The sequence below is a fragment of the Mycteria americana genome, chromosome 1 (assembly GCF_035582795.1).
Source record: "Mycteria americana isolate JAX WOST 10 ecotype Jacksonville Zoo and Gardens chromosome 1, USCA_MyAme_1.0, whole genome shotgun sequence".
Lineage (NCBI taxonomy): Eukaryota > Metazoa > Chordata > Aves > Ciconiiformes > Ciconiidae > Mycteria > Mycteria americana.
The window spans coordinates 71241259-71260459 of NC_134365.1; the positions used below are offsets into that span (position 1 = coordinate 71241259).

A 19201-nucleotide genomic window follows, 5' to 3' on the forward strand; every position below is an offset into this window, starting at 1 on the left:
TGTGTGCATGTATATCCATCTCCCTACATGTTTATTTATATTTATGGTATTTAACTAAAATTTTCTCCTGAACCAGGGAGGTGAACCTCAGCCCTGTGCTTTGGATTATTTTTGGTGCTGGCTGGCCTGATGGCCCTTGAGACAGGAGACCTCTGCTTATCCTTAGTCTAACTACCACACAGGCAGTAGTGGGAGGGAGGATCTCCCTTTGCCAACATCTTGTGACCCTGCCCCGTAGCAAAGCATCTTTAAGTGGGTGAAACTGATTCATTCTTTATTTCTAGTTGCACTGGATGTAAAAAAGATAGAGTGTAAAAAGCTCCATCAAAGCCTAAGCATGGAAGAGACAAAGACTCGCGCTGACGTGCGGAGACTTAGGTGCTAGATGAGGTAAAGCAACCAAAATTTTGCCACTGATCTCTGAGGCTGGGAGCTACATTTTGAGCTTCCAGAACTGCTTCCTGAGACAAATCTGTTTCAGATAAACTAGTGGAAAGGCAATCTTAATCCTAAATTGCTGTTTGCTTTTCATTTCTTGGGACTTTTGTCTCCCATACACTTCACTACTTCTTCATAGTGCCTCTGTGCCAGGAAAAAGGAAAAGACCATAATGCCAGCGTGCCCACTTTTTTCCTTATATGGCTCCTTGAAAAGAAAGATGGTCCTGTATCCAGAGCTGGAATATTCTTCCATAAGGATAAACTCATGAGGAAAACTTAATTCCCAGCTCCAACACATGAAAGAACTCGGGACTTCCAGAGGCATTGGCTTGCTACCAAACATAAGTATACTTTCACAAGCATAGCAAAAAGCGTGCCTTGCTGACATGCTAACCCCCCTCTGTCATAGTTTGAGTTCCTGCTCTGGGGAATGGTGATACTAGAATACCTATGTAAAGTGGCTGCAATAATATTTTTTAACACAGACACAACCCATTTCTTTTCCTAACTTTGTTCTTAGAAATGACTGTATTACTTCTGTGGACATCTTCAGGAAAAAAAAGCAGACACCAAGCATGGAAATATCCAGCTGGAATAGCTAAATCTAAGCAATGTCCTGAGAAACTTAGAGGGGATCTGGTACTACCCTACAACTATTTAAGGCTACCCTAAATAGTGTTGCTTCCAGCTCCACCTGTCAGTCTGAAAACTGATGAGTCCCATCCTTGTCAGAGAAAGCAATGCAGGAGCCGCACTGATTTCACTTACAGAACTCAGCATTTTGAGGCAGCACAGCTAAATAGTTCCTCTTAGTGAAACTGTGAGCCTGATGCTTTGTATGCTAATAACTAGCATTGTCTCCTCAATATTTTAATTGCCAAAGCTCTCAGACCACCTCTTTTTTTCACCACTGTCTGAGCCAGGCTCATCTAAAAGTATCACATCACTGTTGAACAGAAAAACACTGTAACTGTGAGCATGTCCTTGCTGTCCCGTGATAATAAGCACTCCGCTAGATGCTTGTATCTAGGAGATGAAGCCAGGAGGTTGCGGTAAGTCTGTATTTGTGCAACTGAAAAAATCTAACGTGCTGATAGCGGCAGTTTAAACCATGCAAACAGCAGGAAGAGAGTCCTTGGTCCAAGGAGTCAGGGTCTAGATTGCACTGGAGAGGTCTGGGTTGGACTCCTGGCACAGCTACTGGCTTGGTGCCAGTTAATTCATGTCTTTGACCAGTGCCTGTCCCCAGAATGTGAAATATGTGCTAATGCAAGGGTCTGTTAGTGCTGCACTATTTGCAGTCTGTTACAAGACAGGGGTGGGGAAAAAAGTCTGAACTATAACTTTTTCAGATTATGAGCTTTTAGAGAATTTGTAGGAAGTGCTCCAAATTCTGAATGCAAAACAACGCAGCACTTATGACTGAGGAAATAGCATGCCACACTTCTCCTGGGGTCTACAGTTTTGCCCTTTACAATGCTTGCTTTTAAATGGTATTTTGTCTTCCAATTAATGATACTACTTTCTGAGACAGTCTGCTAGCACTGGGTGTGGGGACACCCCAGAGTCCTGCTTTCCTCCCTGGGAAGTGCCATAGCGGGGCACAATTCATGGAACAACTGACGCTGCTCTCCACAGACCTGCTCCAAAGCCCACAGAAATAAACACATGCTTTTTCATTGATTTCCACAGACTTAGGATTGATCTCCAGATGTCTGTCAATACGTTTTTAATTGTGGAAATATTGCTATGGAAACTAAGCAATTCAGAAGAGACCCAAAACAGTATTTTTCTGGAGGGGGCGGGAAGAAAAGTCTTGCTGTAAATCACTGCAGATTCTCCTGGATCAGTTCTGTTGAAGTCCCTGGAGTGGCTAAGGCTGAGGAAACCTGCTCTTAATCAAGAGATTTAAAAAAAAAAATCCCCAAACACCCACCTTCTCACCCTTCCCCCAGTAAGTGTTTTGAAATCTCCGCTTTTCAAAGCTCCTGGAGCTGTGTCTGAATCAGAAGGACCTCCCTAGCAGATTATCACCTCTAAGGATGAGAAAACAGTGCAGAAGTAGTGGCACCGATAAACTGCAATTCAGATTGTTTGAAATCAAATCTTACCTATATATCAACCTCCTTCTGTCTGTGAGGGACACAGCAGTTGTTCAGGGCACTGTACAAGGTTATTTAGTCTAGCATTTTGTGGAATCTTGAATTAATTTAACTAATAGTCTTTAATTTCCCATAACTAATGTTCTTCAGCTTTGCAAATAACCCAGGGAAATTTCCATCTGGTTTTGAAGAGTTGTAACTAAAGCTCACCTTTCAGTGACTTTGCTTTTTCATCTTCCAAGAGTGTTAACTTAGATTTTCTTTCTAAAACTGTCTGCATCTAGATTCCCCCTCCCCATATGTGCAGGATCTCCTCTATGCAAGCTCTTAGTTTCTTTGCCAGTGTGTTTTCAAATCTTACACCCTACTCAGAGGCAAAAATATTCATGTTAGCAAGAGTCAGCAGAAAGCTCTGCATCTTTGTTCTGATCTCAATGTGAATTTACAGAAGAAATTGCATCTGTACTCTGCTGTTCCACATGCTCCTGTTAATCCCTATTCTTGCAAACAAGCCACTGCTGCACAAATTGTGCTGTTCATTTTAATGGGTTCAATTGCATAAAATTTGCAAGTTAGTTTTCATTAACATCCCTGTAGCATAGTCCAAACATTGACTCAGCTAATGCTTTCAACTTCATGCCATAAAGTTACATGTACTTGTTTTATTTAACAGAAAGTTACATATTTTTTTTCTTCAATACTATCAAGAGATTCCGTAACTGTATTATGAAAATCATTTGTCTTATAAAATGAAGATGGGGCTCCATGTGGTTAGCATGTAGGAATAATCAGATATATAGAATGCAAACTCTACTAAGAAAAAGGGCAGTTCAAGTGGCCCAGAGGAGAGGTTTATGACTATAGAAGTGATTTAGCTCACGGGGGGAAAAATGGCAACTAAGCACCAGGGACAAATTCTTAATTTAATATAACCATGGTCAACAAGAGCATATTTTTCAAGTCAGAAAGGGTCACTGCAGTCATCTACTCTGACCCCCTTGCAATGAAGGACTTAAAATGCTTGTCACGGGGGAAATTATTTACTGGGGAATAAAATCCTAGGAGGTTCATGAGTTACCTAAAATTGGACAAGTTCTGCACTGCTGAGACTACTGCTACAGAACCCTGCACTGACTTCCTAAGAGCAGAGAGAGTCCATACATATGTCTCACGTTACCGCCATTCAAAGTTTCTCCAGGATCATTTAATATTGCAGCATGGTATCAAGTGCACTACCTGTGTGACAATATTTAGGCAACAATATTCTCTTTCAAATGCATGAGTTGAGGGAGCTACTGTGACTTGGCTGCTGGAGAAACAGATGGCATAAATCCTTCTACAGTAAGGCCATAAATAACACTTATTTTACTTCATTTGTGTGCCAGAAAGCTTCAGAATGGTATGATTTTTTTTAGAAGTAGCAGCTATGACGTTGTGCTGAGGTAACAAAATTCCTTGATCATATTCCAGTACTTCACTAAAATCCTTGAATGACATGAGGAGTTACCACATTCATATCACTGCCTTCACTGCACGCTCCTGTACTGTGCTAAAAGATGTCCCAACTCATAAGGCTTTTTCAGTACTGGCCATCCCTCATGTGCGAGGTACAGGGATAACCTGAAGGCAGAACAATCATTAGGCATTATACAAGAGACAGTCCTCACTCCCACCGTGACCTAGCAGCTCCATGCATTCATGAGCTTTTTTTCTTCCAGCCTGTTTGTGGGGTTTTTTGAGTGCGGGGATTGGGTTTTCGGTTTGTTTTGGGTTTTTTTAGAATAGCTGAAAGCCAGCAGCCAAGGCACTTTGCTTACAGGAATCAAACTTGGATCTCTTGGGCCATGTATCACCACTTTTACTGGGACACTGGCCTTGTCCTCAGAAAGCCTGCAGCCCAACAGGGAACTAGAGAATGTCACTCTGTGCTCTAAGCTTCAGGCAGGTAAGTTTTTCTAGAGGTCAATAGTCAGACTTAAAAAAAACCCAAAAAACGCACCACATTCATCTTGTTCTCCAAATACAAGAGCAACATCATTAAGACTATCTCAGACTCTTAAGACTCTTCAGAAGCTGTAGAGGTGCAACTGGATTATGCCTTACAAAAGAGACCCACGTGCAAAACTACTCTCACTGGGTTAGTACTCTGGGAGGCGTACCAAACATCCCATGTTCGTGACTGCCCTGGAAACTTTTTTTCTGAGCAGAACAGTTTGGGATCTGAGAGCACTTTTGTAATCAGCGGGTTCAAAGTGTTCTGAAATGTCATATGAAATATGCCTTTAGAATGTCACAGGAGTGTAGAGCCCTGACTTCTTAAGAGTTACCTATTAAAGTGAACAGAGAAGTCCTGGAATTGCAGAATGATTTAGTACTTTTAACATATGATGTCAGTCTGCCCACGCTTGAAACTGAAGACTTTTTTCCATCTGCTATGTCTTGCTATCCACAAAACACAAAAGCATTTTAACCTTCACCAGGAGCAACGGTATTAATGGGAATGAATAGAAAATGACAGCGCACAATCAAGCTTCAAGGTGTTTTAATCATGAACATGTTTCCCTAAGCCCGGTTCCAACTCCTGCTGTTGGTAATTCTATTTTTCCCTGCCTTTTGGAAAAACACGAATGTCAGCTACCTCCTGTGCAGAAACTAGAGGTAGGATGTAAGGTGGCAACGTACTGTTCTAACTTGGCTGTGAAGGTCATTCTTTTCTGTTGAGTCCCCTGCTTCTATTTGCAGCCAGTCCCTGTCCATGCTGCAGCACTGGGAACAAAAAGTAATACTTGCAGCACTCCGATGTGCAACAAAGTTCCTCAAACTTGACAGTATTAAAATTTTCACAGCTTACTAGAAAGTATCATTCAGTAAACGTTCGGCAATTGAAGAAACGCTATAAAATGAGCCATGCAAAATTATTTTAGGTGATTAAAAAGTCTTTTAGATCCAGACCTAACATGAGGTGAGATGTATGGTGTTGAACATGAAATTAGTCCTAATGACACTGAAGCTTTGCTCAGCTGGGTCTAGAGACATCCTGCAGGCAAATTATGGTACTCTTCCCACTTGTAAGATGCAAAAACTTAAGAAATTGCTCCAGGGTCATTCTGCATTTTCCATGGTCTGTCTCTTGCCTCATCTTCAAAGGGATGCCAAGCTAGCCTGCTCCAGAGCTGATGCTTATTGTACCCTGCAGATCAGTAACTGCCCATGATTTTACAGATCAATATACATCATAGGTGATATAACTGCTTAGGAAATAGGCAACTTTACTGAGGTTTTGGCATGAAAATAAAATAGGAGAATGAAATTCCTATCTAATTTGGCCGTTTATTCTGTAGAGGGGGACTAGGAAAACAGAACAGGCTAAGCTCCTTTCTTAGCTCAGAATGCAATGTGTCTGCCTTTTCAAGCAGGAAAGAGTGGAAATGGTGCCTGATCTTTTCCTTGGAGCCCTAGAAGTCTCCACAGCTATACATAAGAGCTGTCCTTATAGCACAGGCTCCCAAACTCCTCCCAACATACAGCGAGCACTGTGTGAATTTGTACTGGTTTCCACCATAGTGGTGGAAACCAGAGTGGCTCAGGTGCCTCTTTCATGCTAGATCCTAAACAGAAAATTAATTAAGAAAACAGTCATACTGAGTTTTCATGAGAGAGGCTTGGTTGTTTCAGATGCCAGGTCAGAAACTGCAAAAAAAAAAATCCCCAAGAAATTACCAAAGTGATATTGAGGATGCATGGTAGGGGGTGGTGAGAAATAGACTGGTTTAATTACACTGAACACTAACGAAAGAATATTCTTGTGTGAGATGTACTTATTTGAGAGTACCATGGGGCACTGAAGATTAATTAAAGGCAAGATCTTGATTTCTTGCTTCAGCCAGTGCTTGCTTTTATTTCACTGAGACAGTATCATTTACATGAGGAGAAGGGTGGTCAGCTGGTGCTTCCAGGACAGGTCTGCCTCTCCCTCCGAATGGGTCTGAACCGTCCAGTCAGGTTGGTCACTTCCTTTCAAGAAAAAAAATGAGCTTGGATGGCTTTTAGCATCATTTACTTTTCATATCTTATCAGTACAGCTCATTAATGAATCCTTCATCCATTGACACTCAATGGGGAGAATTTTGTTTTACATTTTTCACTTATGAAATCTCAAAAGCAGGGGTTTCTTTCTGCTCATTTTTGATTGCTTTCCACCCACGGCCAACCTATGTTCACTAGCCTCTAGCTGGATTATTCACAGCTCTATGACCAAGCATGTTTCTTTAGTCACAAAGTCATCAATAGGACATAGTATATGAATATTTGGTAATTCAAATACAGTAAGCTGTGTCCTGGATAAAGTTGTCTCTTGTTGCCTTCAACCCTTCTGCCTGCAGCTCTTCAGCAGCAGGTGTTCTGCTTTCAGGATTGTGCATATTTATGGGAAAATTGCTGTGCTTCCAGTTTTTGTCATTTGATCAGCAAGGTAAACATAAATAAACAGGAGGAGTGGATATAAGTGCCACACCTGGAGTTGCACTTGCTAGGATATGAATTACAAGAGCTCTCAATTCTCCTGCTTTAGTGAATTTGTTGGCTGTGGTCAGGAAACAAGGCAATTTCCTCAGCTCCCTCTTGCAGCAAGGGGAAAGGTGGTTGTGTGGGCACAGCACAGCAGCGGGAGGTGGGCAGCCCGCTTCACGCTCCCGGCTTTGTAATGAAGCTTGTTTGACCAGATCCTCAGCTGGGGTAAGCAGGCACCCGCTGCCAGAACAGGTAAAAGACTACATGTCACTGAAGGACATCTTTCTAAGTAAACAGATAAACAAGTACGCTGATATTCCTCTCCACTCCTCTTCGATAATCTCCTGTGACCTACCGTGCTCCCTGTAGATAAAGGCCAAGTTTTCTTAATTGGATATAAATGTCCTGAAACTTTGCCTGGCAATAGATCTAGCAGACATGGACTCGTGGGACAAACTCCTGCTGTGGATCACTACTAAATTATTTCATGTTGGAATTCGGCCTGGAGCAGAACCAGCTCCAGCGTATGTAACCACAAGCATCCAGTTGGGTTAAGCAGTAGTGCTTGGCGTCACAGATTCTGCCACTGAGGTTGGTTAACACAAGGTGTTTGTTTTGGCACTCATACTCCCATGCCCCCCATTTTGCAGAGTGTGGGGTTGGGGTTTTTTTTTTGTTTGTGTTTTTTTTTTCTGCTCCCCATGGGTCTAATACTGCATTCTTCTGTGGTGACTCTCCAATATATTTCTATTTATTCTGCAGCCCTATTTCAGTGAAGAAATAAATAGCCCACTCCAATGTTTTGGCTTCTACATTCTTTCTTGCACTTTCCCGCTCCAAATGTCAGACTTTAAGTTCTCACTTGTAAAGCTCCTCAAGGGCACAGGTCAATTGCTGGGTGGGTCAGGAAAAGATCATGGTCAACAGCTTTGTATAACTGGCTTCTGCCGTTGTGGGGAGTGGGATTTTTGTTTCCCATGGCAAGCACAGAGATAAGCCACTGACAAAAGCAGCCCTCTAGAGTAGGGTTGTGCAAATCTATGATAGATTATACTATAATTATACTCAGAGTTGGATGGCAAATGTAGCCACATGAAGGGGAGAAAGAAGGTAAAGACAAGCTCCTTTTATGCTTGTGGTCCTGTGGGTCAAAATGAAATTAAGCCCTACTGGGTAAGTAGTGAAAGATAGGATTGCCAAATATGTTTTTAATGGAAATAAACGTTATTTCAATGCTTTATTTTGCTGTCAATAATTAATGGCAGTGGATGAGCCATAAAGGGTCATAAAGATCCCACAGGGCCTATAGGGGTTGGGGCTCAGATGCTGGGTAACTACTGCCTGCGTGGGAGCCATCTGCAGGCTGGATCTTGGCAGCCCCGGCCCAGAGGAGAAATCACGGAAAGAAGCTTTGGCAATGCCTGAGTCACAATTCCCTTGGTGACTTGAGACTATCAGTCTCCTCCTTCTTTCGCCTCAGTTTCCATATTGCCCACTTGAGGATAGTCATAGTGGCGTGCCTTGCAGGAGGGTCATGGTGGTGGCCCTTGTTCCCACAGCCCTTTGGAAAGCCAGAGTGCTGTTCAAGTGCTAAAGAAATTCCCTCCCTGGGAGAGTATATCCTGTGCACTCTCCAGTTGCATCCTTCCAGCCTGAAAACTTTTCAAGCCGCTTATCTAAACAGTTCCCACACAGTAATGCATCGCTGCCCCAGGCCTCTGCTCTTGCTTGTCTGCAGCTTCCTCTCTGCCGACCCCTGAGCAGCAGCAGCAAAACAACCTGTGAATGTCAGGAGCTTCATGTGCTTCCAAAACCAGGCTGGATGTTTTCAACATACTCTCTCATTTTCCTGTGCGCAGACTACTGTCTAACATTTCTGGAAAGGCAGCTGGAGACTCTAGCCAATTTCTATGGCATTTTAAAGCCGCACATATGTTTAATATATTTACTACTTCCTTCCCCAGGGCTTCATGCTTCTCTTGCCATTCATCTTTTCATACTGTATGCATAGAATATGAGTTATCTACAGCGTCACTACTGTAATATATGGCATTTCCCAACACCTACATGGCAAATCCATTAGAAACTGTAACAGCTGCAGACTAACTCCAGCAGCGTGAATGCTCTACCTGGTGGGAAACAATCATAAAAAGTACTTTTCCCATTCAGAATTATGAAAAGGCGATAGAAACAGATGTACCCCCCTTCTCAGTTATTCTTCTGACTCTGGGAAGAGGTAGGAGTCAATGAAATCGGGGGAGCTGGTTTAATCTGAGGCGAATGGAAAGAAATGCTAGTTCAAAGAGCAGGCCAGGTTCAGAGCTGGTGGGGTGGGAGACCCATAACCAGTAGAGCGGCAATGGGGACCGCTCACGGCAGCGCCCCACAAACTGCGCGTGGAAAGGGAAGGAAAGCCGAGGGGTGCCTTCTCCCAAAGTTGTAACTCTGCCTCTGCAGCAGTGGATATAATAAAAGCCTTTCAGTAATGCCGAGCAAACGTGGACTTGGAATAAAAGCAGCAAATGGATGACGATGCCGTAGTTTCCTTGCCCACTGCTATCTTACAGCAATTCTTCCACTCTCCTGCTCACCACAGTGTCGGGAGTGAGAGGGTACAAACACCTTCAGTCAACAGCAGCTAATGACAGCCCTGTAACCACAGCTCAGCTGAAGCCTAAAGCATTTTGTTCATCCTTCTACTTACAAGGCGGTGTTAGTTTTTTATATACTTACATATTTATTTTTGGGTGCTGTAAATGTAAAAGGCGCAATGGTGGTGCAAAGATAAACGCAGAAAAAGAAAGTTTGCTTGGGAAGTACAGACATAACTTGTTTCTCCTGCTCTGCTACAAAGCCAAAATAGGTGAATTTACCCACTTCTATGACCCAGGCTCGCTATGTAAAGATACACGCTGCTTCCTTTTTTAACCTGCGTGAAGCTGGCTTCACACAACGACTGCCTGGAGCAGTCAAAGCTTGGAGCATCCTCAAAGTGCAAGCTGAGGAATGGTTTCCAGGACAGTAGGAACCACTTCAGAGTGGCTGTTCTTTGCCACATCATACCACTGCTGCCAGGTCAGCTCACCTGGATCTCATGCACTGAGCCTTTAATGATGCTCTGATAGCGTGGGCAAAGAGTAACGAGGGAGCTGGACATGAGAAACAGAGATGGGAGGAAGCAGTAAGTGAGGAGGCTGAAAAGGCAAGTCTAAATACAAAGTTTTCATGTAAAGTACAAAGCAGAACTGATTCTACCATATGCAGACTTTAGGGAACGTGTACTAAACTGGCAAGGGGAGAGGGAAGGATGACAGCTAAGAAGAAACGAAGCAAAAAAGTATATGCAAGGCAAGGGGTAGGCAGGGACTCCAGATACCAGGGAGGTAAAGAACAAGTTTGTGGAAGAATAAAAATCTTAGCATTTCTGAAAGGAATCATTAGGGTCAGCAGCCTGGGAGATATCGGTGCATTCGGTGATCCTGTCAGGAACTGCAGACTGACCAAAACACTGCAAGGCTTCACAGTAAGCAGGCAAAGGATTCCTGGGACTCCACCAGGAAGCTTTTCAGTTGTCTTTTGCAATGACTACAGGAGACAGAAGTGGATGGGACGGGTATCTTATCAACGCAAGCGCTGCAGGGGGTGGCTGAGCACAGGCCTAGAGAAAAAGCTGTGCTGCACACATAAATCTTGAATCCTGGCATTCCTTCCCCGGTAATCGAACAGCAGGCTATATTTAGCCCAACCTAAACAGAAACAAAGAACAGCAGGACTAGTCTTAGCTCTAACAGCTGCCACCAGCTGCTCAGAGGGGACGCAGGTAGAGCCAATGTCAGATGTAGTTAAATGAGATGGAACAGGGAAGGCAGCTATGCTTGAATGAACAATGTTGGCGTTTGGTTAGAGAAATTCTGCATTTTATTATTTCATCGTTAGCCAGAAGGAAGATCGAATGTAGAGCAGAACGTGAATGCTTTCTACACCAAGGGCAAGGCTATAGTGAACCACAGACAGGCAAATAAGCAGAGGAAAGGGAGGAGGTAACAGATACAAGTAGACCATCTTGGCAGTCAGGGCAAATGCTTCTGTGTCTAGCCCAGGTTCTCGGTGTTCCCTCCCTTCAGTTTTAGTGTAACAAGAATCAAGAAACGCAGTTTTGAGAAAGTCCAAGAAAGACTAGTCACGCAGCTGCTGACTAAAAGCTTGTATCTGTGTGGTAACGCCAGTGGGGCTTTTCCCAGCAGCATGCTGGGGGTGCCCACAGGCACTGCTGGTCCCAGTAGGGCCCTGCATTTGGTTAATGCACACCCTGCCCAGCCCCAAAACCACACGTGCTGGGGCCACTGCAACAGCAGCCCCTCTCCCTGCCAGCATGGCAGGGACTCTCAGGGCCACACATTCATGGGTGACAGTGACTTATTTCACTGACCCATTAACCCATGGCTCCCCCTCTGTACAGGCATCGGTGTCATCCACTGGACAGAAGTATGGAAAGGTCATGTTAATGCAACTGGTTGCTTGCAATATTACCTGCTCCAGGGGGACATATTTGCATGCTTGCTGGGGGAGAAATCACCACAAAACCTCACTCAGAGTGACCTAATTACTGTTACATTTCTACTAGTATGTATGCATATACATGCACAGTACCTTCAGTGAACCTGTACCTGGTTGAAAAGTATAAAACCAGAGGATGCAAAAAGTGGGATTGTTTAATGAGTACTTTACCAGTGAAATATTAGGGGACAATTAATATAGTGGGTGTTAAATTTGATCGCTGAATAATTGTTTAAGCATCTGGTTGTCACCGCGATTCTTAAAAACCAAGAAAAAAAAGCAACTGACCTAGTCCACCAGTGTAAAAAAAAAAAAAACAAAAAAAAAAACCACCACAGAAAATCCACAGAGTCTCCTTCGACCCACATTTCTGGATTTCAGAGGCACCTTATTACAGTAATCCTCCCTAGATTCATCAGTTGGTATAGCATGGACTTTGAAGCTTTTGTGGTAGCTTTCCCTGCCTTACTAGCAGAGCTGTGAGCTTGATGACTAATCACTCCTTAATAACTCATGTTTCCTCCCCAAAAGTCCCTGAAATGAAACTAGTGGGGGAAAACATATGAGCAGGGATTTGTGAAGTAGAAAATCACTTTGAAATGGGCTTCTTTCCCAGTAACCCGTATGGGTTTGTTTTTTGGTTTGGTTTTGGTTGGGTTTTTTTTTTGAGGGGGGAGAGGGGAGGGGGACAGCACTGAATTCAATTCTATTCCCCACATGCCCAGACCTTGCAATTGGGAAGTGAGCCCCGGTAGTGTATTTCAGACATATCCCCAAATAATGAAAACAAAACACAGATTTGTTGTAGGCCTCTCAGGCTTGGCTGTTGCTTGAATTTGTTCTGTAGGAACTTTCAAATCCAGATATCCCTCTCCCAGGTATGTTCCCCCATCCTGGGTTAGACAGGGAAAATAGCGTAAGCCAACAGATACAAAGCTATGTGTACTCAGGACTTTCCCAACTGTGACACTAAAAAGACTGAAGTTGGTGAATCTTCATTTCTGAAATGGGACAGGCTCTTTGCAGGATGGTATTTACTGATGCCACTTTATCGATCACCCTCTTGCCCAAACGCAGGCATCTCAGCTACTGCTGGATCAAAAGGTGACAACAGCCCTGTGCCTCATGTACCTGATTGCATAAGAAAACGATTTGCATAGCTGCCTGGAAGCAGACACATATTTACTGGGGGGAAGCCTGTGGGAGCTTTAGTATCTTCCCTGTCGCTTAAGCGCCAGTAGAAACCACGCACGCTTCCATGTCACATACCACGGCTGCAGCTGCACGGCCCGTCCAGACAGATGAGAACTGCATCTGCCCGTGGCTGGGCGCACCATTCACGCTAATGCAGAAACTTGGAGTATTCAGCCTGGCACACGCACAGCAAAAAGGCAAGTTGGATAGCACATGCCGCAGCTGGACATTCTCTCTTTTTTGGCCAAAATATAAAGGCTCCTAAGCAGAGGTATTTTGAGCATTCATAGTCAACTGAATTATGAGTTGGAAAAGCATGAGCCATGCAGTGCTATCCAGTACATGCCCTTCTTTTCTCCTTCTGGTTCATACATTTTCACTCCTTTTTAGCTTTCTGGGCACGTACTGTACCTTGTGATGACATGGAAGAACAAGGCCTTTAAGTCTTTATTAATTGTTACTACTGTATTTTTAAAAGGAGCTATTTAGGAAATTCTAACTTTTGTTACCATAGGAATGAAGCTGTAGGATTCAGCAGAAGAACGATTTAAACAGCAATGTTTAAGTAATTCACTTCAACTTTAATTCTCCACTCCCACCAAGCTCCTCTCGGACATAAAGAAAAAGACTTTAAAAGCTCTCTCTCCCCCTCAGTGCCGCTTGACTCTAGCCCAAATTAAGAGGTGCAGCCCTGTTACCTATAGCAGGACTTAGCAATGTCCCATCCCACCCACAGAGCGTCTCCTCTTCTTCCCAAGTGAAGCAGCAGCAGCAAAGTGCTCCTTGGCTCAGGCAGAGTCCTCATCTGGGTTTTTTTCAGCTAGTTTAAAGCAGTGTTTATGCAAATTTTATACAATAAGAACTGGGTGAATAGAGGAGCATCCAGTCCACTGTACAAGAGCAGGCTGGGATGCTCGTACCTGATGAGCTTGCCCAGGTAGCTTGCCCAGATGAGCTGACCAGTGATTTACTACTCAGTGTAATTCTGAACTAAGTGCCTTACTAGAGCACTCTTACGTGCCCCTTTCTGAGTTGGTTTGCTCCTCCTTTTCTATTTGAAAGGTTTAGGTCTACATTAAGTAAAAACCAAAACAGGACGGGTGAGTTGATTAGCAATTCTGCTGGCCTTCTCCAGCAGGTGAGAGGAGACAAGGCAAGGAAGGAGAACAGTAAAAAGCTGATACTCAGACTTGCTATTCCCCCTTGTTTGTTTCTTAAACCTTTGAACCATGGAAATTTGATAAGCAGCAAGAAAGTGGAGAAAAGTTTTGTTTTCCCTGACTTTAACTCTCTTTTGAGATGCTATCACTATTCTGACTTGCAAACAGCGTTCTGGTTTCCCACCTCAGGCTTGGGAGAGCCTTGGATTAATTGGAAGGGACTACTTAGCAGAACAAGGAATCTTGCACCCCATTAAACAGATGTCTAGCATTAACGACGAGATTAGGATGTTCCTCAGCTCTCAGTAATGGTAACAATTCTGTTGACTTTCATGGTGCGTGAGGGACAGCTTTAATCCTCCACATGTCCCGAAGCACAACACTTCTTTCTTTATAGCTGCTTGGACTCACTGATCCAAAGTCCTGGTCAGGAACTGGAAGAGGAGCCTCTCCAGGATATTACAATATGTGTCTGTAACTTCACAGATGCTGTCAAGTGGTGAAGCCACTTACAGATTAAGAACCTAATGCCTGGCTCTTCCTCAGCAAATGAAGATGAGCCAAGAAAGCAAGCCAGTGACCATATCTTGGCATGACTTTCTGGCAATTACAGTGGCCTTATTTATCACCCAATGTCTCCTTTTCATCACACGTATCTAGCGTGCTCCAGCGTTCTGCCTTGCATTCTTGCTTCTAGAGTCTGGCTTATCTTTCAGCTGTCTGGCCAAGCCTACTCTAGTAACCTATGGCCATAGGATCCTGTCTCAACAATGTATTACAAGCTGGTCACAGGGACAGGGAATTACATTACTAAAAAAAGACGCTATGAACACTAATTTGGGTGGGTGCTTATCCACCAAACCCAGCTATCTGAAGACTACTTTGTGCCCAGCTCTGCTTTTAGCAAAGGTGTAACAGCACTTCCACAGCTCCCACTCTTGGCTACAAGCAAATAGGTATTTTCAGACACCACCCTCCCCCCGCCCTTATTTCTCTGGGGTTGGCCGAGCTGTTGAAACTGGATCCTTTTATGGGAACGTACAAGAGGGGTTTTCATAAGCAAGCTGGAGATTCTGGGAGGCACAGCTGCTGCTCTGTCGAGGTGGCTGATGGCACTCTGTAGTCTCTCCACCCACTTAAATTCACCCTCTTGTGCTGCTACTTACTTGCGCCTTCATTTCCACACAGATTCACGTGCATGGTCACAATCAAAAAGAGGGGACCTTAGTCATATTTTGTGTAATATTTCCTTGCATCTCAAAGGGAAAAAAAGAAAAGAGAGAGAGGAGGAGGACTCTGAAAGACTAGGATGTTTTTATTGGCTTTTCATTAAAAATGATCTCCCACCCAGTTCCAGGACTACAGGAAAACATTTTTACCATAAAATCCTAGTATAGTGAAGTCTACAAAAAGGATACAACAGGTTAAAAAGGCTCTTGTTAATCCTATATTGGTGAGGCATTTTATCTGAGCACTCAACTGGTAGTTTTTCTATTTTTTAAATATAAGCTCTCAAATGGCTCAGAGTATCAGGGCGAGGGGAGTCTTTTAGTGTTACAATTCTCCTGCAAATACTTCAACATCCTTTTGCAATATTTTTAATCCAGCCAAAAGACTGTACAACCACAGAAACCCTCGACTGAATGCAAGACAAACCAAAAGGACAACCACTGAAGTTACCTGCAAAACTTGGAGGGGACAGTGAAATACAAATACAAAAGAGGGGTGGGGGTGAGCACAACAGGAGCAAAGGAACAGTTTAAACTTATCCCAGTATATTATCAGCGTTCCCTCAGGTATGTTATTCAAAAAGTTAGCATATAATCTGCATCATCTTTGTATAAGCGGTATAATCTCTAACAACCTCTGCCTCACATACGCCTTTTTTCCTGAAGGCTGACAGAGGTACTTCACTGATCGCGTTCTGGTAAAATACCTTCTGGGTAAAAATGTTTTTATAAACAACCCATTCCAAAGTTAACAAAACTATAATAGCAGTTCACGGGCCAGAACCTTGGCACTTCTAATATAAAAGTGACTTTGGGGAACCGGAGCTGATTGACAGCAGCTGAGAGTCTCACCTAATGCTCTTACAGGTACATCCTACCTCCTGGCTTCTGTTGTGCAGATTTCTCTAAAATAAACATTATCTTACAATTCTCAGACTGGCACAGGCGCATGATTAGACTCAGTCTCCTTATTTCCTCATCCCTGTGGTGCCAGGCCATGTTAGAGTAGTCCTGGAGCTGTCAAGTTAATGCAACGCCACCGAACTACCCGAGAGAGCTTGCAACCCTCGCGTTACACTCCTTGTCTCACCAAAGCAAAGGCTGTCTGTAAAAATGGATTTTTAACATTTATGCCTCCCCCTTGTGTTTCTACAATATGAACTCACCAGACTATGTTTATTTCTCAAAAATCTCTCCAAACGCAAGCTTTACACATCACATTTTCTTGGTTTCCTGGTAAATATGTAAATCCAAGAAAGCACTGAGAATAAAAATTCTTTGAGTTGCTGAGTCTAAAATTTCCCACTGAAATCAAACAGAATTACAGCTATTACAGAAGTCATCCAATATTTAACAGAGGATTTGATCTTAGGGGATAGGCAGCACAATCTAAATACCTTCGTCTAGCACAAGCTACGAAGAGACAACTTAAATACTAATTCTGTTCCAATGGAAAAGAGCAATCTTGCCACTCAGTTCAAGAGAACCGGGATTGAGCTGGGGTGGGAAGTTTATTTTTTTGTTGTTGTTGGGTTTTTTTAAAGCGATAAAAGTACTTTTATTCTGGAGAACCTGGAGAAAATAGCGTGGAAAGCAAGAAAGAGAGAACTACTGACCTCCCTGACAAGAATAAGGTCACAGCTGTCTTTTTGTACAAAGAGTTTGTCTGCACAGAGGGAGCAAAAAGTTACCTGATGACAAGCAGAAGAAGAAATCAGACAGCAAACGTACCTGACTTGCCCACGCCAGCTCGACCAAAGATCGCCAGCTTCACTTCTGCACTCTTAGCCATGCTGGAAGGAACGGAGCGGCGACAAATTCACTCGATTATCAAAAGTGAAGCAGAAGAACCGTTCCCAGCTCCTGTCTTCAGCTTCACCGTGTCATTGTGACGTCAATGCAGAGCCTGGGGAAGAACACCACGAGGATGGAGCTGCAAGGAGCCAGGCTCTCCCTCAACCTCCCCCTTCTTTCTTTTTTAAATAGTCATGATAATTGATGTTACATTCCCGCTTTAAACATTGCAGTAACACCGCTGACACATTTGGCACCGTTCGTGCAAAACCTACCTTCAGCTTTCTAGCTCTCGCTGTTGGTTTCACGCTGGCACTGTAATATTGCAAAAGGTACTTAACAACCCAAAGTACCTGCCTCACAAGGTTCCTTATTCTTTCTTTCTCTTTCACCTGCAATTGCTTATATTTACTGTATTTGCCTCAACTCCAATGAATTAGTTTTTGTAGAATGTATTTAAAAGCCACGAGCACTCACTAATAGTGCCTGCAAGATAGCTGATCTTTCCTCAAGCCCTCCAGTTTCAGAAAGGTTTCAATTACTCAGCTGCAGCTGCTTCAAAACCTCTGAGCACTTGTACCTTGCCCATTCTGCCAAACAAATCCGTACCCAGAAGTTCTCTAGTGCTCCTTGTTTAAGCTGCCTCAGCTCATACATAAACATTCGGCAAAGCGTGGGGTTAGAAAAAGGATGCCAGAATTTCTGGCAATACGCTTTTAACGGGCCACATGGGAGTTATCTATATTCACAGCTTTGCTGCATGACCTTGAGCAAGTCACCTGACACTTCACCTCCTTGATTTCTCTAACCTGGACGGTAAAAAATATGACAGTACCTGTCATTGTCGAATGCCTTAAGATCTTGCGCAAAAAAATGGCAGCTGTGACGATGATGATGATCCTCAGCCCTGACTAACACATCAAAAATTCAGTCTCCCTTTAAAAAGGGGTAGAACTTTACTTGTGAACGCAACCTGTTACGAAGGTTTGCTGTTGTGCTAAGGCGTCCACTTCAGCCATAATTCTAACAGTACCGTAGGAAACTGTGTTAATAGTACCCGCTCTACAGCAAAACGCATTTCAAACATGTTTCTTGAAATAAAAGCCTGAGGCTTTTGCCTATTAAAAAAAAGCTTGTAAAAAGAAAGAGTAGAGACACCTTACACAGAGAAGGGTCCCAATTCATCTCTGACGCCTCTATGCTCCCGCTTCATTTCGCCTAAGAGTAAATATCAGACCACGCTCACTTTGCATGAACAGTTAGAAACGCGAAGTCTTTCATTCCAGGAGCTGCATCACCTAGCGGGGTGGGTGGCTGGGAGAGGGACACCGGTATTTCCCTCCCACGAAAGCTCCCGGTCGCCTGCCGGTACCTCACCCCGCGCCGTGGGGCTGCGCGCCCGGCCAGCGGCGAGCCCCCGCCGCCGCCTGCGGCACGACCGGCTGCTCCGCGCCCGCGCTGCCCCGCGCCGGCAGCTCTGTTTGGCATTTCTATGTAGCTATTGATTCATCACCGCCCGCCCCGTAACTTCGGCTGGGCTCTGCCCCCCGGCCGGCTCCCGGCAGGTGCCGCCCGCCCGGCGCAGCGCGCCTCCCGCGGCTGCGGGCACCGCCGCTCCCCGGCACGCCCGGCTCCGCGCCCGCGGCCCGGCGCGCAGCGGGCACCGTGCCCCCCGCGCCGCATCGTCCCACTCACGCTCCTCCCCACGCCCCCCCCGCCCCCGCTCCTCCCTCCTCCCCGCACCCGCGGAGAAGCCCCGCGGGCGCGCAGAGCTCCGCGCCGCCCGCCCGGCGCTCACCTCCTTGCGCGCGGCCAGCAGCGCGGAGGGGCCGCGCTCGGCGGTGCCGTGGCCGCGCCGCGGCGCTCAGCGAGGGAGCTGCAGCCCGGCCCCGGGCGCGCCCGCGCTCCCGCCGGCGGCAGCGGCAGCGGCGCGGCCGCACAATGCGGAGAGGCCGCCCGCCCCTCCGCCCGCCCGGCGGCGGCTCCCGCAGCGCCCGCCGCCGCCGCACGGCACCGCGGCGCCCCCTGCGGGCCGCCGGGCGCAGCACGCCCGCCCCGCCGCCGCGCCGTGCGGTGCGGTGCGGAGCGGGGCGGGGCGGGGCGGTGAGGAGCGGGGCGGAGGGTGCTGGGCCCGGCGGGCGGGGAGCGGCGGGGGGCGGCAGGCGGGACAGGGAGGGCGGGCGAGGCGGCGCCGTCCCCCCGCCGTGGATCCCTGC

The 19201-nt window shown here is 45.3% G+C and overlaps 1 protein-coding gene across 1 annotated transcript in view; it reads right to left on the reverse strand.

Annotated features, from left to right (window-relative positions):
• Nucleotides 1–18968, reverse strand: part of RERG (RAS like estrogen regulated growth inhibitor) — a 108765-nt gene extending 89797 nt beyond the window's left edge. The window contains exons 1-2 of the mRNA XM_075505366.1: nt 18784–18968; nt 16923–17097 (exon numbers count right to left, since the gene is read on the reverse strand). Of these exons, the coding sequence (XP_075361481.1) occupies nt 16923–16983 (61 nt within the window). The 5' untranslated portion in view covers nt 16984–17097; nt 18784–18968. The remainder of the gene's footprint in view (nt 1–16922; nt 17098–18783) is intronic.
• Nucleotides 18969–19201: the final 233 nt, after the last annotated feature.